The sequence below is a fragment of the Plecotus auritus genome (assembly GCF_963455305.1).
Source record: "Plecotus auritus genome assembly, chromosome: 2".
In the NCBI taxonomy this organism is placed as follows: domain Eukaryota; kingdom Metazoa; phylum Chordata; class Mammalia; order Chiroptera; family Vespertilionidae; genus Plecotus; species Plecotus auritus.
Window position 1 is genome coordinate 169,268,342 of NC_137771.1, and position 15,679 is coordinate 169,284,020.

At 38.0% G+C, this 15,679-nt stretch overlaps 1 protein-coding gene across 1 annotated transcript in view; it reads right to left on the minus strand.

Moving 5' to 3' along the window:
* The window catches only part of KPNA1 (karyopherin subunit alpha 1), a 78,635-nt gene that overhangs the window by 42,611 nt on the left and 20,345 nt on the right, over nucleotides 1-15,679 (minus strand). Inside the window, exons 3-5 of the mRNA XM_080654947.1 lie at nucleotides 6,509-6,616; nucleotides 3,652-3,751; nucleotides 767-861 (exon numbers count right to left, since the gene is read on the minus strand). Coding sequence (XP_080511073.1) covers nucleotides 767-861; nucleotides 3,652-3,751; nucleotides 6,509-6,616 — 303 coding nt within the window. The remainder of the gene's footprint in view (nucleotides 1-766; nucleotides 862-3,651; nucleotides 3,752-6,508; nucleotides 6,617-15,679) is intronic.

Consider the following 15,679-nt stretch of genomic DNA (forward strand, 5'->3'; position numbering starts at 1 on the left):
TTCTCATCTCCCATTTATTCCCGGTTGTTAACGTTTAGATGTTTAAATGTGCAGGTCTCTCCAGCATGTGTCTATGTTGAGCAGGGATTTCTTTGTTGAATTATAGTTGGTCAACTTGTTGAAATTTCAAGGGAAGAGGACAAGGGGCTCTCTCATGCCCCCACTGCTCTGATGTCACTCACAAAATAGTATTTTAAAATTTCTAAATAACTCCCAGGATGAGTCAGTTGACAGTAGTTCTTTTTACTGTGAAAATTATCCAATCCAGAATTTGTGGAATTTCCTCTTAGAATTCTAAGATAACACAGTATTGATAGACTAAATTAACATAGCAGAAAGCACGTAGATGCCTGACAAGGCTATCAGCTTGTCAGTTCTTTGGAAGTAGTGGGGAAGGACTAATTAGGACCAGATTTGGGGATTAGTGAGAAAGCTAACAAGTATAATCTAAAAATCCTTCAAAACCAAATTTTACATAGTCCACACTTACGTCCTATCTATAATGGCTCCTCTATGGCAAACAATTCCTTATAAAATAAGTATTATCCACAATCATCATAAAATAATCTTTTACGTGACAAAAATATGACAAAAATTCTAAAGAGTTAAATCAAGGACCTGGATGTTAAAAAACATCAAAGAAACTTACAATGTGGTTGTTGGAAACATCATTATAAAAAACTAACCCTTTATATAGATTAAAATAAGTAACAAAATGTAAATTTGCAAAGAGAAGATATGAGGCAAGAAATGTAAAGGCTCGTACCTGCAGTGTACAATTCTCTTTTCGTTTGAGGAACTCCACAAACCTGGCCACTACTCCTGGTGTGCTGATGACTTCATCAATAGGAGGATTAGGTTCTGTCTCACCATAAAATAAAAGGAAAGAAGAAAAATAATCCTTTGATTTCAATGCAAAGACTTTATAGGTCAAAATTGCTTCACAATATCCCTCCCTCCATTTTAGCATCTCTTACATGTTGGAAATCTCAAAAAGAAAAACAATGTAAAATTGAGTTTGGTCACTTTGAGACTGCAGCAGCTTGAAAGATTTCACAATAAAGTAAGCCTTAACATGAAAATGATAGGCAGAATTCTTAAAAATTAAAATTACTACTTCTAGTATTTTAGAAAATAGAGGAAACAACCATTCAAAGATAACCACTGTTATTATTTTGGTATACTTCCTTCTAGTCCTTTTTCTGTGTATGGGTTTATTATTCGTCTTTTTCATTTAACACTAGAGGCCTGGTGCACGAAATTCGTACATGGGTAGGGTCCCTAGGCCTGGCCGGCAATCAGGGCCGATTGGGGCCTTCCTTCCGGCTGCCAGCTGGGGCCTCCCTTCCCCAGCTGCCGGCAGCTAGCCAAGGCATTCCTTCACTCCACACCCACACCATCCCCTGGTGGTCAGTGCACCTCATAGCAAGCGATTGAACTCCCGGGGGGACACTTTGCATATTAGCCTTTGATAGACAGGTAGATAGATAGATAGATAGATAGATAGATAGATAGATAGATAGATAGATAAGCTATCTTAAGAAACTGGATCAGGGGAGCATTTGAGATCTTGCTTCCTGGCACATGTCATCAGTTTGAAAATGGAAAGAAATGGGATTAGGACATTCTGAGCGTGCTTGCAGGACTTAATTTTGCAGCTGTTAAGTTGTTAAGCAGAAATCAGAGCAAGAATGCACCAAGGATGACTGCCAAATTAACCTCATTTTCATTTATAACAACAGAGTAGCTTATAAATGAAGTCAGTAGAAACTTGTTGGATGAATAAATAGGAAATGTCCTAAACAACCAGCATAATAATTTCAGCAAGAGATTTGACAAAATTTTTTATGAGATTTATATAGCAATGCAAGAAAAATGGCAGCTGGACTACAGTACTACTACGAATTCTTAGCTAAGTCAATGGCTTTACTGAAAGAGGTGATTAATGGTTCAATGATAATTTGCAGAGTAATGGCATGTTTTTTGCCTGGTTCAACATTTTTACCAAGCATTCAGATAAACACAACAAATAAATCTGATATTATAATAAAGACTAAGTAGTTAACATGCTAGATTACAAAAACAACATATAGAAAGAACATTAAGCCAAAGTTGGCAATACAGCAACAGGGATAAAGCAAAACTCAGCAACTGAGTTTATTTTTTGTTTGTTTGTTTTTTTTAAATATATTTTATTGATTTTTTTACAGAGAGGAAGGGAGAGGGACAGAGAGTCAGAAACATCGATGAGAGAGAAACATCGATCAGCTGCCTCCTGCACACCCCCCACTGGGGATGTGCCCGCAACCAAGGTACATGCCCTTGACCGGAATCGAACCCGGGACCCTTCAGTCCGCAGGCCGACGCTCTATCCACTGAGCCAAACCGGTTTCGGCTGCAACTGAGTTTTTTAAAAAATTAAAACAACAATAACAATCCACATGACTTCACAGACAACACTTTAAAACAGTTCATGAAGAAAAGTACTAGGGAGTTTAGAATGCTGCTAATTTGATTACTGAAATATAGTCTCAGGAAGTCAATCTCTCACCATTGAGAATAATAACACATCAGCAGTACTGTATTTCAGTTATCACATTCTAAGAGAGGAGGCTGGCAAACTACAATACATGCAGGAAAGTAGTAGAGTGGTAAAAGGCCTTAAAAAGCCTATTATGTGAGAAACCCATTAGGCTCAGCTTGCTGAAAAGAGACAAGACATTTTTAGAGGGGTGGGGAAGATGTACATGATAATGGCCTTCAAATATTTAGTAAGTTGTCATGCAAAAAACAATTTTTTTTGTTATGGTAATATATTTTTATTCCAGTTAACCTCAACGAGTATGTCAACTTCTCATTTATAATTCTAAACCACCATAACTTACTACTGGAAGCCAAACATGGTTCTGAGTTCCAGAGTTCTTTTTACTTGTCCAGATGACAAAAAGTATTATATTCCATTCTACCCTAATTATTCAAAAGGTAGTTAACCTGTCCACCAATAAATCCATACTTAATATCAGTGATAAACTGCTAACATTAAAACCAAAAATCATTGCTCTTTCAGTGATATTTTTGAAGTTTTTCTTAAAAAAGAGTGGAGTTTCTTAATATGAATTAATATAAAATATTGACTACTGTTCTTACCACTTCAAGGTCTTTTATAAGATAGCTCAGAAATAAAAATAATTCTGCTTTCTGATCCTAATAAGATCACACAAATAAACAAAGAAATCCAAAAGTTAGCTACGGTTCATAGTTATACATATTTTTGTATGCATCCTTTTATTCTGTTGATAGACAAACTCCAAAGCAAGTTATCTGTGGTGTGAACAATAGGTTATGGGAAAGTAATATTTTGTAAATAAATATTATATGTAACACCAGCAGTTCGGTGCACAGGATTTGTGCACTGGTCGGGGGGCATGGCCTGCGGGGATCGGCCTACTGTGGGAGCGCAGCTCAACCTGGTTAGGCGAGCGGCTGTGGACCTGCCCTGTGGGAGCACATTGACCACCAGGGGGCAGCTCCTGTGTTGTCTGTCCCCTGGTGGTCAGTGCACGTCATAGCAAGTGGTAGAGCGGTTGGTTGTTCTGGTTGTTCCGCCATTAGGTTGCTGGACTTTTATTATATAGGATATTCAGAACTCACCTTTTGAAAGCAGTTTTCTGAATTTCTGTGTTGCTGAAAGTTGCTGCTCTGGGCTATTGGAAAATATCATTTCAATCATGTCAGAAGTAATAACACCACCCTGGGATCACAAACAAAAAACAAATATATGGAAATTTTAACTTTAATTCAAAGATAAACAAAGATAGTATACATTGTGGTCATCTTATTAAGTTAATCATATTTATCTAGAAGTTACACTACACGAGGGCAATCTTTACATGTAGAAATGAGATGATTAATAATGTGATGAAGTCAATCTCTATCATTAAAAAGCTCACAACAGTGAGAAAGTAGTCATCTTAGTAGTAAATACTAAGACAAGATGTTTTTTATTCTTCCTCTCATTGCTCATCAAAGAGTTAGCTATTCCTTGTAACTCAGATTAAATGTTAAATTCTAAAAGAAGGCTTTTCATGACCTCCAAATCTAAAGGATCCACTCCATCTCTATCCTATCCCTCTATTTTAATCCTGGGTACATCCCTTTTCACTATCAGATATATATTTTTCTTAGTTATTTGTTTACTGCCCAGGTTTCCTCAGTACACTGTAAGCTCCTTGAAAGCCAAAGACCCTGCCTATCTTACCACTCTATCACTGATAGCTGGCATACAGTAGATGCTCAACAAATATTTATTGAATGAGTAGAATCGTCCAATATAAAACACAAACACAGATTCTAGCCACTGCTAAATTCAACAGCTGACTTAAATTTATTTAAATTTCTTATTTTCTTGCTTTATTAAAACTTTTCAGCTTCTATTTTCTTGCTTTATTAGAACTTTTCCACATTCCACTATAACTGATCCCCAGTATTATTAGTTAACTCTCGTCTCAGAATCATTTGTCAATGAAGTAAAAGTTCTTATAATTTCATGAAGGGTTAGAGTCAACAAGATGAACTCTGAAGAAAACTGCACTGAGTTAAAACACAAGACGGTTGGTAAGCAATATCTAACACTTAAAAATCCCCATTAGGCAAATGAAGCATTCTGCTTTTAAGACTCAGGAAAGTGCCCGGCAGGTGTGGCTCAATGGTTGAGCATTGACATATGAATCAGGAGGTCATGGTTTGATTCTCAGTAAGAGCACATGCCTGGGTTTCGGGTTCAATCCCCAGTAGGGAGCATGCAACAGGCAGCTGATCAATGATTCTCTCTCGTCACTGATGTTTCTATCTCTCTCTCCCTCTCCCTTCTCTGAAATCAATAAAAATCTATTTAAAAAAGAGTTTTAAGAGTCAGAAAAGTAACTGTACTTTGAAACTTACAAGACTAATTCCTGAATAAACAAAGGGTACTTACATATAATTCTATTATGAATTTATATATCTGTATCTATATATCTTTGTTTTCTTCCCTCTCGTAACCCCTTATCAAATAACAAAATGTACTGACTTTACATTCATAGTATTTAAGTATTATTAATTTTACATCATAGTATTTAAGTTGCAGAATATTAGGATGAGACATGAATAACACTCAAGAACTCTGCATCCTATTCTGGGGAAAAGGTTAGTGCATTTTAAGTTACATGCAGGTTAGTTATGTCATGTTATATGGAGGTCTGACTTTGTTCTTGTCTTTATCTGAAACTCAGTATGGTTTAAGGAGTTGTATATAGATGTCAAACTAACAAAGAGTGAACTAGGAGGGTTATTTTTATGTGTCAACTAGTTAGGTTATGGTAGCCAGCTATTTGGACAAACACCAATCTAGATGTTGCTGTAAAAATATTTTTTAATGTGATTTAACATTTTAAATCTGTACACTTGAAGAAAGATTACCCTCCAAAATGTGAGTAGGCCTCATTCAATCAGTTGAGCAAAGACTGAGGTGTCCTAAAGAAGGAATTCAGCCTTAAAACTACAACTCTTAACCGAATTTCTAGCCTACTGACTTGCCCTATGGATTTTGGACTTACCAGCTCTAACAACAGCATGAACCAATTCCTTAAAATCAATTAATCAATCAATAAATCATTACCCCCCCCCTCTCTCTCTCTCCTATTGGTTCTGTTTCGTCTGTAGAACTCTAATACAGTCCACAAAATACTTCACATTCATTTAACATCCACTTAAAAAACAGAGAACAGCTTGACTTTCTGAAGGGCCTAGAAGAATTCACCAGAAAATGACAGTATTGTCTACAATGTCTATTATCAATTCCAAAAAGATTTTAAACTGCTCTCCTAATTCAAAAGAAAATCGGTCCATAAAAACTAGAGATATATGAAGTGGAAAAAAGGAAAAATCTATAATACTGTGTATAGTATGCCACCATAAAAAAAAGAGATTTTTCTTCTTTTTGAAAACCAGATATATATGTTCTAATAAAACAGTATGGAATTTATCATAATAAACTGGAAATGTAGATAGGTGTGATCCATATAAAGCATAATTTTTATCTGTTTTGGTAACCTCAAGACAGTTATAAAACAGGTTATAATAAAAATTCCAATAATTGTGATATGGAACCAATTTTTAAAATCATATAAACATACCCAATTTTGTAACTGAAATGAATAACAAATTGGGATTTCCATTAACATATCCTTTGTTATTCAACTTTTAAGGAATAATTTTATTATAATTATCTTGGTAAATTTTAATAGCTGGATTAATCTTCATAATTTAGCTAAACCTGTTTATCTGCATGTTAGTTAAAATATAATAAACATTTAGTAAATCATGAGATTAAGTATATGGCTTCTTTTTAAAAATCAAATTTCAAGTACTTTTTGTAGACATGTAACCTTTTTTAAAAACAAAAATATCTTAAACCTCACATTTTCATCAGAGAAACACTAAAAAGAGTTTATTTTATTATCTTACTTACTGGTGCCATTTCCATATTATTAATCTGAGCCTCATGGAAGCCTCCATCTGACATAACTTCCTCTTCTGTTTCTTCTTCTGCTGTAGCAACATTTCTTCGCTTGAATAACTGAAAAATAAAAGACTGTAACTAAAGTAATTTTAACACAAGGGAGTTCGAAAGCCAAACACTAGTCACCCCACTTAAAAGGTAATAAGGATGGAGATTTTGAAAATTATTTTAAAAATTCCAAAGTATGTGCCACCTTCAACCTTTCCTGATGAAACTATTTCAGAATTCTCCAGTCTTATAATATACTGCAATTAACTCCCACTTGATGAGTAAAACTTACTGAGAGGTCTCACACTTGCATGATGTATAAAAAAGGTAAGGTTGGAAAATGGAGCTGGGCATGGTTGGCCATTTCCTGAGAGATCAACACAGAACTCCAAAAACCTGCAGAAAGTATTCCTTGAAACTTTAGCTTAATATTGATCATTGCAGGTGTGTGAGGAAAAGATCCAAAGTTGGAAAATGAACCACTTTCAAGGAGCAGGCAGAACAATTTCAGAGGTCACAGAGATCAAGGGATAGTTTATGTTTTGACAGGCTGGAATAGAAAAAAAACTCCTAATATATGGGGCATTGAGTAGAAGACACAGTATTGATTTAGTTGTGATGCTAAATTAGCCCTGAATTAAAAGCTGTTCTGGTCCAGACTGATGAAACTTTTTTGTAAACGGCTTCCAAGTAAATTAACTACATCCAATGACAATGTCAGAATTATATACATTATGAGGAGATAAAATTATACTTATTAAAAAGTATATAAAAAACTCCAACATCAAATGAGATCAAAGTCACAATGCTTGGCATTCAATTAATAACTACCAAGCATGCAAAAGAAGTAGAAGAAGACTACCAATGAGGAAGAGAAAAATCAATCAAAATCACCTAGAAATGATAAAGATGGCAAACTGGACGAGGACATTAAAATAGTTTTTATAAATATATCCACAATATTCAAAAAGTAGAGTAAAATATAAACATGAGAAGGAGAGACTGGAAAACACACACACACAAAAGCAAATCAAATACCTAGAGATGAAAAATTTTTCAGATGAAAAGTATGCTGGGTGGATTTACAGCAGATTAGTTATAGAAAAAAAGATTAGTGGATTTATGGACATTGCAATAGAAGCAATCCACAATAAAAGACTGAGGAAATAATGTACAAAACACAAATATTCCTGTGGGACAAGGAATATATTTAAACAGACTACATTAAAGTAGATATACAGATGGCATATACGCCTGTGAAAAAATACATTCAACTGTAGTCATTAGAAAAATGCAAATTAAAATCATAATGACATACTATTGCACACACCTTAGAATAGTTAAAATGAAAATTACTGATCATACCAAATGTTGACAAGGAAATGAAACTCCATACATTACTGATGGGTAGCTCAAATGGTACAACCCATTTTGGCCATCAGTTGATAGCTTCTTAACTATACAACTACTAAACAATCCAGCCATTCTGCTCCTAGATATTTATCCCAGAGAAAGGAAAATATGTATCTATAAGAGCTAGCTATAAATGCTCACAGCAGCTTTATTTGCAATCACCAAAACCCAGAAATGCTCCAAATTACCATCAACAAGTGAATGGATAAACCAACTGTGGTTTATCCATGCAACAGAATACTACTCAACAATATAACAAAATGAACTACTGATACATACACAGCATTAAGTAAACCTCAAAATTATTAAGCTGACTGAAAGAAGGCAGACAAAAATAAATACATGTTGTATGATTCCATTTATGTAAACTAATCAGTGGTGACAGACATTATAAATTGCTTGGAGGCAGGAAAGGGGTGGGAAAGGGTACTACAAAGGCATAGCAGAAAGTTTTGAAAGAGATAGTTTCATTATATTTTCTTTTTTAAATAGGTTTTTATTAATTTTTAGAAAGAGAAAGGGAAAAGGATAGAGAGAAAAAAAACATCAATGGTTGCCTCCTGCATTCCCCCTACTGGTGATCAAGCCCACAAACTGGACATGTTCCCTGACCTGGAATAGAACCAGCAACCTCTTGGTTCATGGGTTGATGCTCAAGTACTGAGCCACAACAGCCAGGCAATAGGTTTACTATCTTAATTACAGTAGTAGTTTTGGAGAATATATCAAAACACCAAACTATACACTTTATTATATGTCAACTATATAGACAAAAAGTGTTTTTTTTAAGACAGCATAGAGTTATAGCTAAGTTGAAATATTATGTTAAACATCTTAAGTTCCTAATAACATTAAAAACACTCGTTCTACTGGTCCCTTTGGAAAATGCTAAGGAACCAAGTCTCCATTTTGAAAACAAGGGAGAGAATCAAGTGTTTTTCTTTCCTATATGATTAGTAATTCAGAAAAAAAAATAATTGAGGAAAAACTGTTCTTTAGAGTGATCTACCAGCTAATAAAAGCAGAAGGAATGATAGAATGGTCATTTAATGATCAAGTAATGGCTCTAGGCAATGACCATCAAAGGTTGCTAAAGCCTGAAGTGAAAAACTCACTGATATTGATTAGATGCTTTAATATTAAAGAACTTAACTTTTTAATGTACAATAACATTACTCCATTTTAAGTTTAAAATTCTTTATCTTTTAGAGATATTCTGAAATATATAAATGAAACTAGAAGCCTGGTGCATGAAATTCGTGCATGGGAGTGGGGGTGTATGTCCCTCATCCCAGCCTGCACCCTCTCCAGTCTGGGATCCCTCTCACAATCCAGGGCTGCTGGCTCCCAACCGCTCGCCTGCCTGCCTGCCTGATTGCCCCTAACCACTTCTGCCTGCCAGGCTGATCACCCCCTAACCACTCCCCTGCCAGCCTGATCGATGCCTAACTGCTCCCCTGCCGGCCCAATTGCCCCTAACTGCCCTGCCCTGCCGACCTGGTCACCCCTAACTGCCCTCCCCTGCTGGCCTGGTCACCCCCAAATGCCCTCCCCTGCAGGCCCAGTTGCCCCTAACTGTCCTCCCCTGCAGGCCTGGTTGCCCCCAACTGCCCTCCCCTGCTGGTCTGGTCACTCCTAACAGCCCTGCCCTGCTGGTCTGGTCACCACTAACTGCACTCCCCTGCAGGCCTGGTCCCCCCCAACTGCACTCCCCTGCAGGCCTGGTCCCCCCTAACTGCCCTCCCCTGCTGGCCTGGTCATCCCTAACTGTCCTCCCCTGCAGGCCTTGTTGCCCCCAACTGCCCTCCTCTGCTGGCCCGGTCACCCCTAACTTCCCTCCATTGCCAGCCTGGTTGCCCCTAACTGCCCTCCCCTGCTGGCCTGGTCACCTCCAACTGCCCTCCCCTGCAGGCCTGGTTGCTCCCAACTGCCCTCCCTGCAGGCCTGGTCGCCCCCAACTGCCCTCCCTGCAGTCCTGGTCCCTCTCAACTGTCCTCCCCTGCTGGCCTGAGCTCCCACAACTGCCCTTCCCTGCTGGCCATCTTGTGGCAGCCATCTTGTGTCCACATGGGGGCGGCCATCTTGTGTGCTGGAGAGATGGTCAATTTGCATATTACCTTTTTATTATATAGAATTATTTGCTAACTGGGATTTGTATCCAAGTAATCCACGGTATTATTTTACTTCTGTCTAAAGGACATCCTTTAACATTGTTTGTAGTGCAGGTCTGGTGGCGATGAATTCTCTCAGTTCTTATATGCCTGAACACTTCTTTACTTCACCATTGTTTTGAAAAATATTTTTGTCAGGTACAGAATTCAAAGTTAACAGTTTCTTTCTTTGAATACTATAGAGATGTTTTTCCAATGTCCTCTTTCTGGCTTGTACTACCGTAGATGTTGCCATTGAGAAATTTGACATCACCTTTCTTTGTTCCTCTGTGTATAACATATCTGTTTTCTCTGGTGTTTTTAAGACTTTTCACAACTGGTTTTGAGTAGCTTAGTTATAATGTATCATGGTGTACTTTTCATTATGTTTTTGCTACCAGGACTTAGTGAGTTTCTTGATCAGTGGATTTATAGTTTTCAATAATTATGGAGTTTTTAGCTACTATTTCTTTCAATTATTATTTTCCTCTTCCACCCTCTCTCCTCTCCTTCAAGTACCTCCAATTGTCCACAAGCTTCTTAAAAAGTTTTTTATAGCTCACTGATGTCTTCTCTTCCATGCATGTGTACACACATGTGTATTCTTTCACTTCTTCTTAATTTTGTATAGTTCCTATTCATATATCTTGAAGTTAACTAATATTTTCTCCTGTAACTTCTAATTTAACATTGATCCTGTGTATTTTTCTTTTCAGACATTGTAATTTTCATCCCATTTGAGTCTTTTGTATACCTTCCATCTCTACTGAACTTCTGAAAATATGGAATACAATTACAATAATGCTTTAATGTCATTATCTGCTAATCCTAAATCAGTGTCAGTTTCAATCAATTGTTCTCTTCATTAATGGTCGTACTCTTCTGCTTCTTTGTATACCTGGTAATCTTTGTATGCCAGACATGGTTAATTTGACTATGTTGAATACTGGATATTTTTGTATTCCTATAATCCTTGGCCATTATTCTGATATGCAGCTAAGTTATATGGAAATGGTTTGATCCTCTCGGATCTTGCTTTTATGATGTGTTAGGTAGGTCTGGAACAGAACTACTAAGTATATGGCTAATTAATCTCTACTACTGAGGCAAGACTCTCCTGAATCCCTACATAATGCCCCATGAATTCTGAGTTTTTCCAGTCTGACTAGGAGAATAGACGCTATTCTGAGCCCTGTGTAAGTGCCAGACACTATTCCCTGTAATTTTGGATGATAGTTTCTCTAGTGTTAGGTAGTTTCCTCAAACACATGTACTGACCAGACTCTGCTGAACATTCAAGGAAACCTTTTGAAGAGCTCCAGGCTTCTCTCTATCTGTACAGGTCTCTCTTTTCTGGTATTCCATCCTATGAACTCTATTAGCCTTGGTCTCCCTGGACTCAGCTCTGTCTTCTCAACTCAGGGAAGCTTACCTTATACCAGGGGTCCTCAAACTTTTTAAACAGGGGGCCAGTTCACTGTCCCTCGGACCGTTGGAGGGCCGGACTATAGTTTTAAAAAAAAACTATGAACAAATTCCTATGCGCACTGCGGGCCCGGGACAAGGCGGCTGCTAAGCAGGACAGGCAGCGGCACCCGGCGGGCCGGATAAATGTCCTCGGCGGGCCGCATGTGGCCCGCGGGCTGTAGTTTGAGGACCCCTGCCTTATACCATAGTTTTCTCTCCCTGTGATGCAACTTGAAAACTCCAGTAGTAAGCTGAGGCTATCACAGGGCTCACCGCATTTGTTTTCCATCTCTTGAGATCACTTCCTTCATTGCTTGATGTCTGGAATCTTGAACTACTGCTTAAAATGTATTTTATCTATTTACTAGAGGCCTGGTGCAGGAAAATTCGTGCACTCGGTGGGGGGGGTTCCTCAGCCTGGACTGCGCCCCCTCGGGGGATGTCCACCTGCCAGCTTAGGCCTGCTCCCCGGGGGTACGGGCCTAAGCTGGCAGTCAGACATCCCTCTGGCAGCCCAGGAGCCCTTGGGGGATATCCGACTGACGGCTTTGGCCCACTCCTGGCGGGGAGCGGGCCTAAGCCACAGTTGGACATCCTTAGCACTGCAGAGGAGTCGGGAGAGGCTCTCACCACCAACACTGCGCTTGCAGCCATCAGCCCCGCTTGCAACTTGAGTGCAGCTCCCCCCCCTGTGGGAGTGCACTGACCACCAAGAGGCAGCTCCTACGTTGAGCATCTGCCCCCTGGAGGTCAGTGCGCGTCATAGCGACCGGTTGTCCCCGGTCATTCCACAGTTAGGGTCAATTTGCATATTACTCTTTTATTATATACGATTATTGTTTTTTTTTCAGGGAGGAGGATAAATCTGGGCTCTGCTACTCCACTTTGGCGAGAAACAGAAGTCCTCATAGTACTCTTCCTGATACTCAAAATATCCTACTTTTGGCTAATGGGAGCCTGTTGAAGCCACCTCCTGAGTCTTTTCAACACAACACAATTTCAGTGGTCTTAGATTACTTCTTTGCTTTATGTTATGAAAAAAATGTTAAAGGTTCACCTTGAACATTCCCTACCTATAATCAAGAATCAGCTATTTTTCTAAGGAGCCTTGCTCCTATGAGAGAAAATTCTAATGACCACAATCTTAGGGTGCTGAGGGTGCTCACTACTTCAAGGTATTTCACTATTTCTAGAGATGTGTGTTTAAAAAATATATCATTAATACCTAGTGATACTACCAATTCAAATTTGTGTAACTTCTTTGATTTTTCTATTTCCACATTCTCTTAATCTAAAAAATCCAGGTTCCTAAATTAACAAATACTTAATTGCTGTATCCATAACTATCAATCCTACAATTGATAACTATGAATACTATAATTACTAAAAGCGTTGAAGATTTGTTTATACTTTTTTTGGTCTTTTATATCCCAACTAGAGGCCCAGTGCATGAAAATCTGTGCACGGGTGGGGGGTGGTCCCTCAGACCGGCCTGCCCCCTCTCACAGTCCAGGAGCCCTCAGGGGATATCCTACTGACGGCTTAGGCTCGCTGCCCGTGGGCAGCGGGCTTAAGCTGCAGTCTGGCCTCCCTCTGCGGGAGGCGACTGACTGATCAGGGGAAGGCACCGCCCCCATCACCCCCTCGCTGCTGCTGACTCTGGCCTCCCTCTGCGGGAGGCGACCAGGCCGATCAGGGGAAGGCAACGCCCCCATCACGCCTCTGCTACAGCCACTGCCAGCCGCAGCGACTGCCTGAGCCTCAGCCCTCGCAGCCACTGCGACTTGCCTGAGCCTCGGTCCAGCCCCGGCAACAGCAGTGGCAGCCACCATCCGTGGCTTGCCTGAACCTTGGGTCGGCCCTGGCAGCAGCAGCCACCACCCGTGGCTTACCTGAGCCTCAGACAGCCACTGTGGCTTTGTCTGGAAGACATCTGCTCTAATTAGCATATTACCCTTTTATTAGTATAGAGACAATTAATCACAATGCCATATTTTAAATGTATTAAAATAATTTTTCTCTGTATGCTTTAGCAACAAGCATGACCCACAGGGACATTTAATTACTTTTGCTTATTTTTAAAGATTTCTTTCCTCCTTTTGATTTAATTTTATAATAATTTAAAAACATTTACATGATTTCAAAATCACGAAAAGTACATCTATTGGAACTGCATAATTTATATCCACAGGCAGTGTCTTTAATATGGTATGGCAGGATGTTGTTAGTGATCTTTAATTACTATAGGTCATGAAGCATGCAATTGCTGATAACAAGTGGAATTTTTTTTTCTATCCTCACCTGAGGATATGTTTATTGATTTGAGAGAGGAAGAGAGAGAGAAACACCGATGTGAGAGAAACATTGATCGGTTGCCTCTGATACATGCCCAGACTGGGGATCGAAGCTTAAGTATGTGGATTGACCAAGAACTGGTATACTCTGGGATGACAATCCAACCAACTGAGCCACCTAGCCAGGGCAAAAGGAATTTAAAAACACAATACCATTTACATCACAAGAAAAGAGATGAGTAATTCTCAACAAAGTGAAGTCATAATACTACAGCTATACAGCCATTCTACAGGATAAATAATACTGACTGGAGCAAAAGGACAGAAATACTTAGATATTGTGATATAATTATAATAGGAGAATTGATAGAAAGGAAAGAGTGGTATAAGATCTTAAATCTTTACCTCTCACAACAGAACATCAATAAATATTTTATATTGATAAACAAACATATATAGTAACAAACACATATTATCTAGAAATGTAGCAGTATAAATCACATTGAACAGTTAAGAGTGGAAGAAACACTTCAAGTAGTCATCAAGAACAGAGGATTTGGCTGACCCGAACTTACTAGTACACTCTTTACCCCTTTTTGGAAATATAGGGTGTCCCAAAAAAACATATACACACTTTGAATGATTGCAAAGTCAGTGTTTATTAACATACAATTCATTTTCAAAAATTAAAAGAATCTACAGAAATGAATCATTTTTTTTGTCAGTGCCTGTTTTCAAACTGATGACAGTTCTGATCCAGGTACTGCTTATAGAGGGAAGCAATGGAATCGCAAACATCAAGAATCACTTCCTTTGGTATTTGTATGCCCTCAATTCATCAACTGTTGCTGGTTTTGTACTGTAAACTTTATCTTTTATGTATCCCCGTAAAAAAAGTCTAGTGGATAAATTTTCTTTGTTCAAAGTTTAGTCTGGCTTCACCCATTATTTCAAATCAATTAAACCTGAAAAGGAGTGAAAATTAAGTGATTTATCAGCTGTTAAGGTGTATATAATTATAAGGGCAGTGTTTATACTTCAACTGCATTTTCAAACTTCCAGTAGCATTTTAGGATGAATTTCCTTTGTTCCAAGCTTAATCTGGCTGAAAAGAATCATCAATTGAGCTCCCAGCTACTAAAGTGTGTATACATGTTTTGAGGATATCCTATATTTTCAAAAATAAAATTAACTCAAAACTTAAAAATAAATAAATAATAATTACCTATGTGCTTCTGAATAATGGAGAATCAATCCAGGGGTGAAAAAAAACATATTCCCTGAGGTTTTGCTTTAAAATATTACATAATAAAGAAATGTAGAGGCAGGTAAGATACTAAAGGCAAATTGTTGACAAATACTGAACCCAGAAAATGGGTTTATGAAGTTAATTATTTGTTCTTTATTTCTGTACATATTTACAAAGTTTCAAATAAAGTTTATAATGAAAAGCAATGTTTTCTTGGCCACTTGAGAATTTATTAACAAATGTACATAAAATCTGAAGTTGCAACTTTAGAAAAATAAAATACACTAAAAACAAATAGGTCAAAGTATTAAACAGTGGTTATCGTGGGGAAATGGGAACAGGAGAGTTTTCTTCATTCTTGTATTTCACTTTTTCTCCCCAACCACAAAACATGTTGATTTTATAGTGTGTGTGTGGGATACACACACACACACACACACACACACACACACACAATATATATGTACATATAGATATATAAAATCATGATTAAAATTAAAGAAAAGTGGTTTCAATCTTAAAATTGAACATTAAGTTCTTTAAAAGGAATAAATAATAA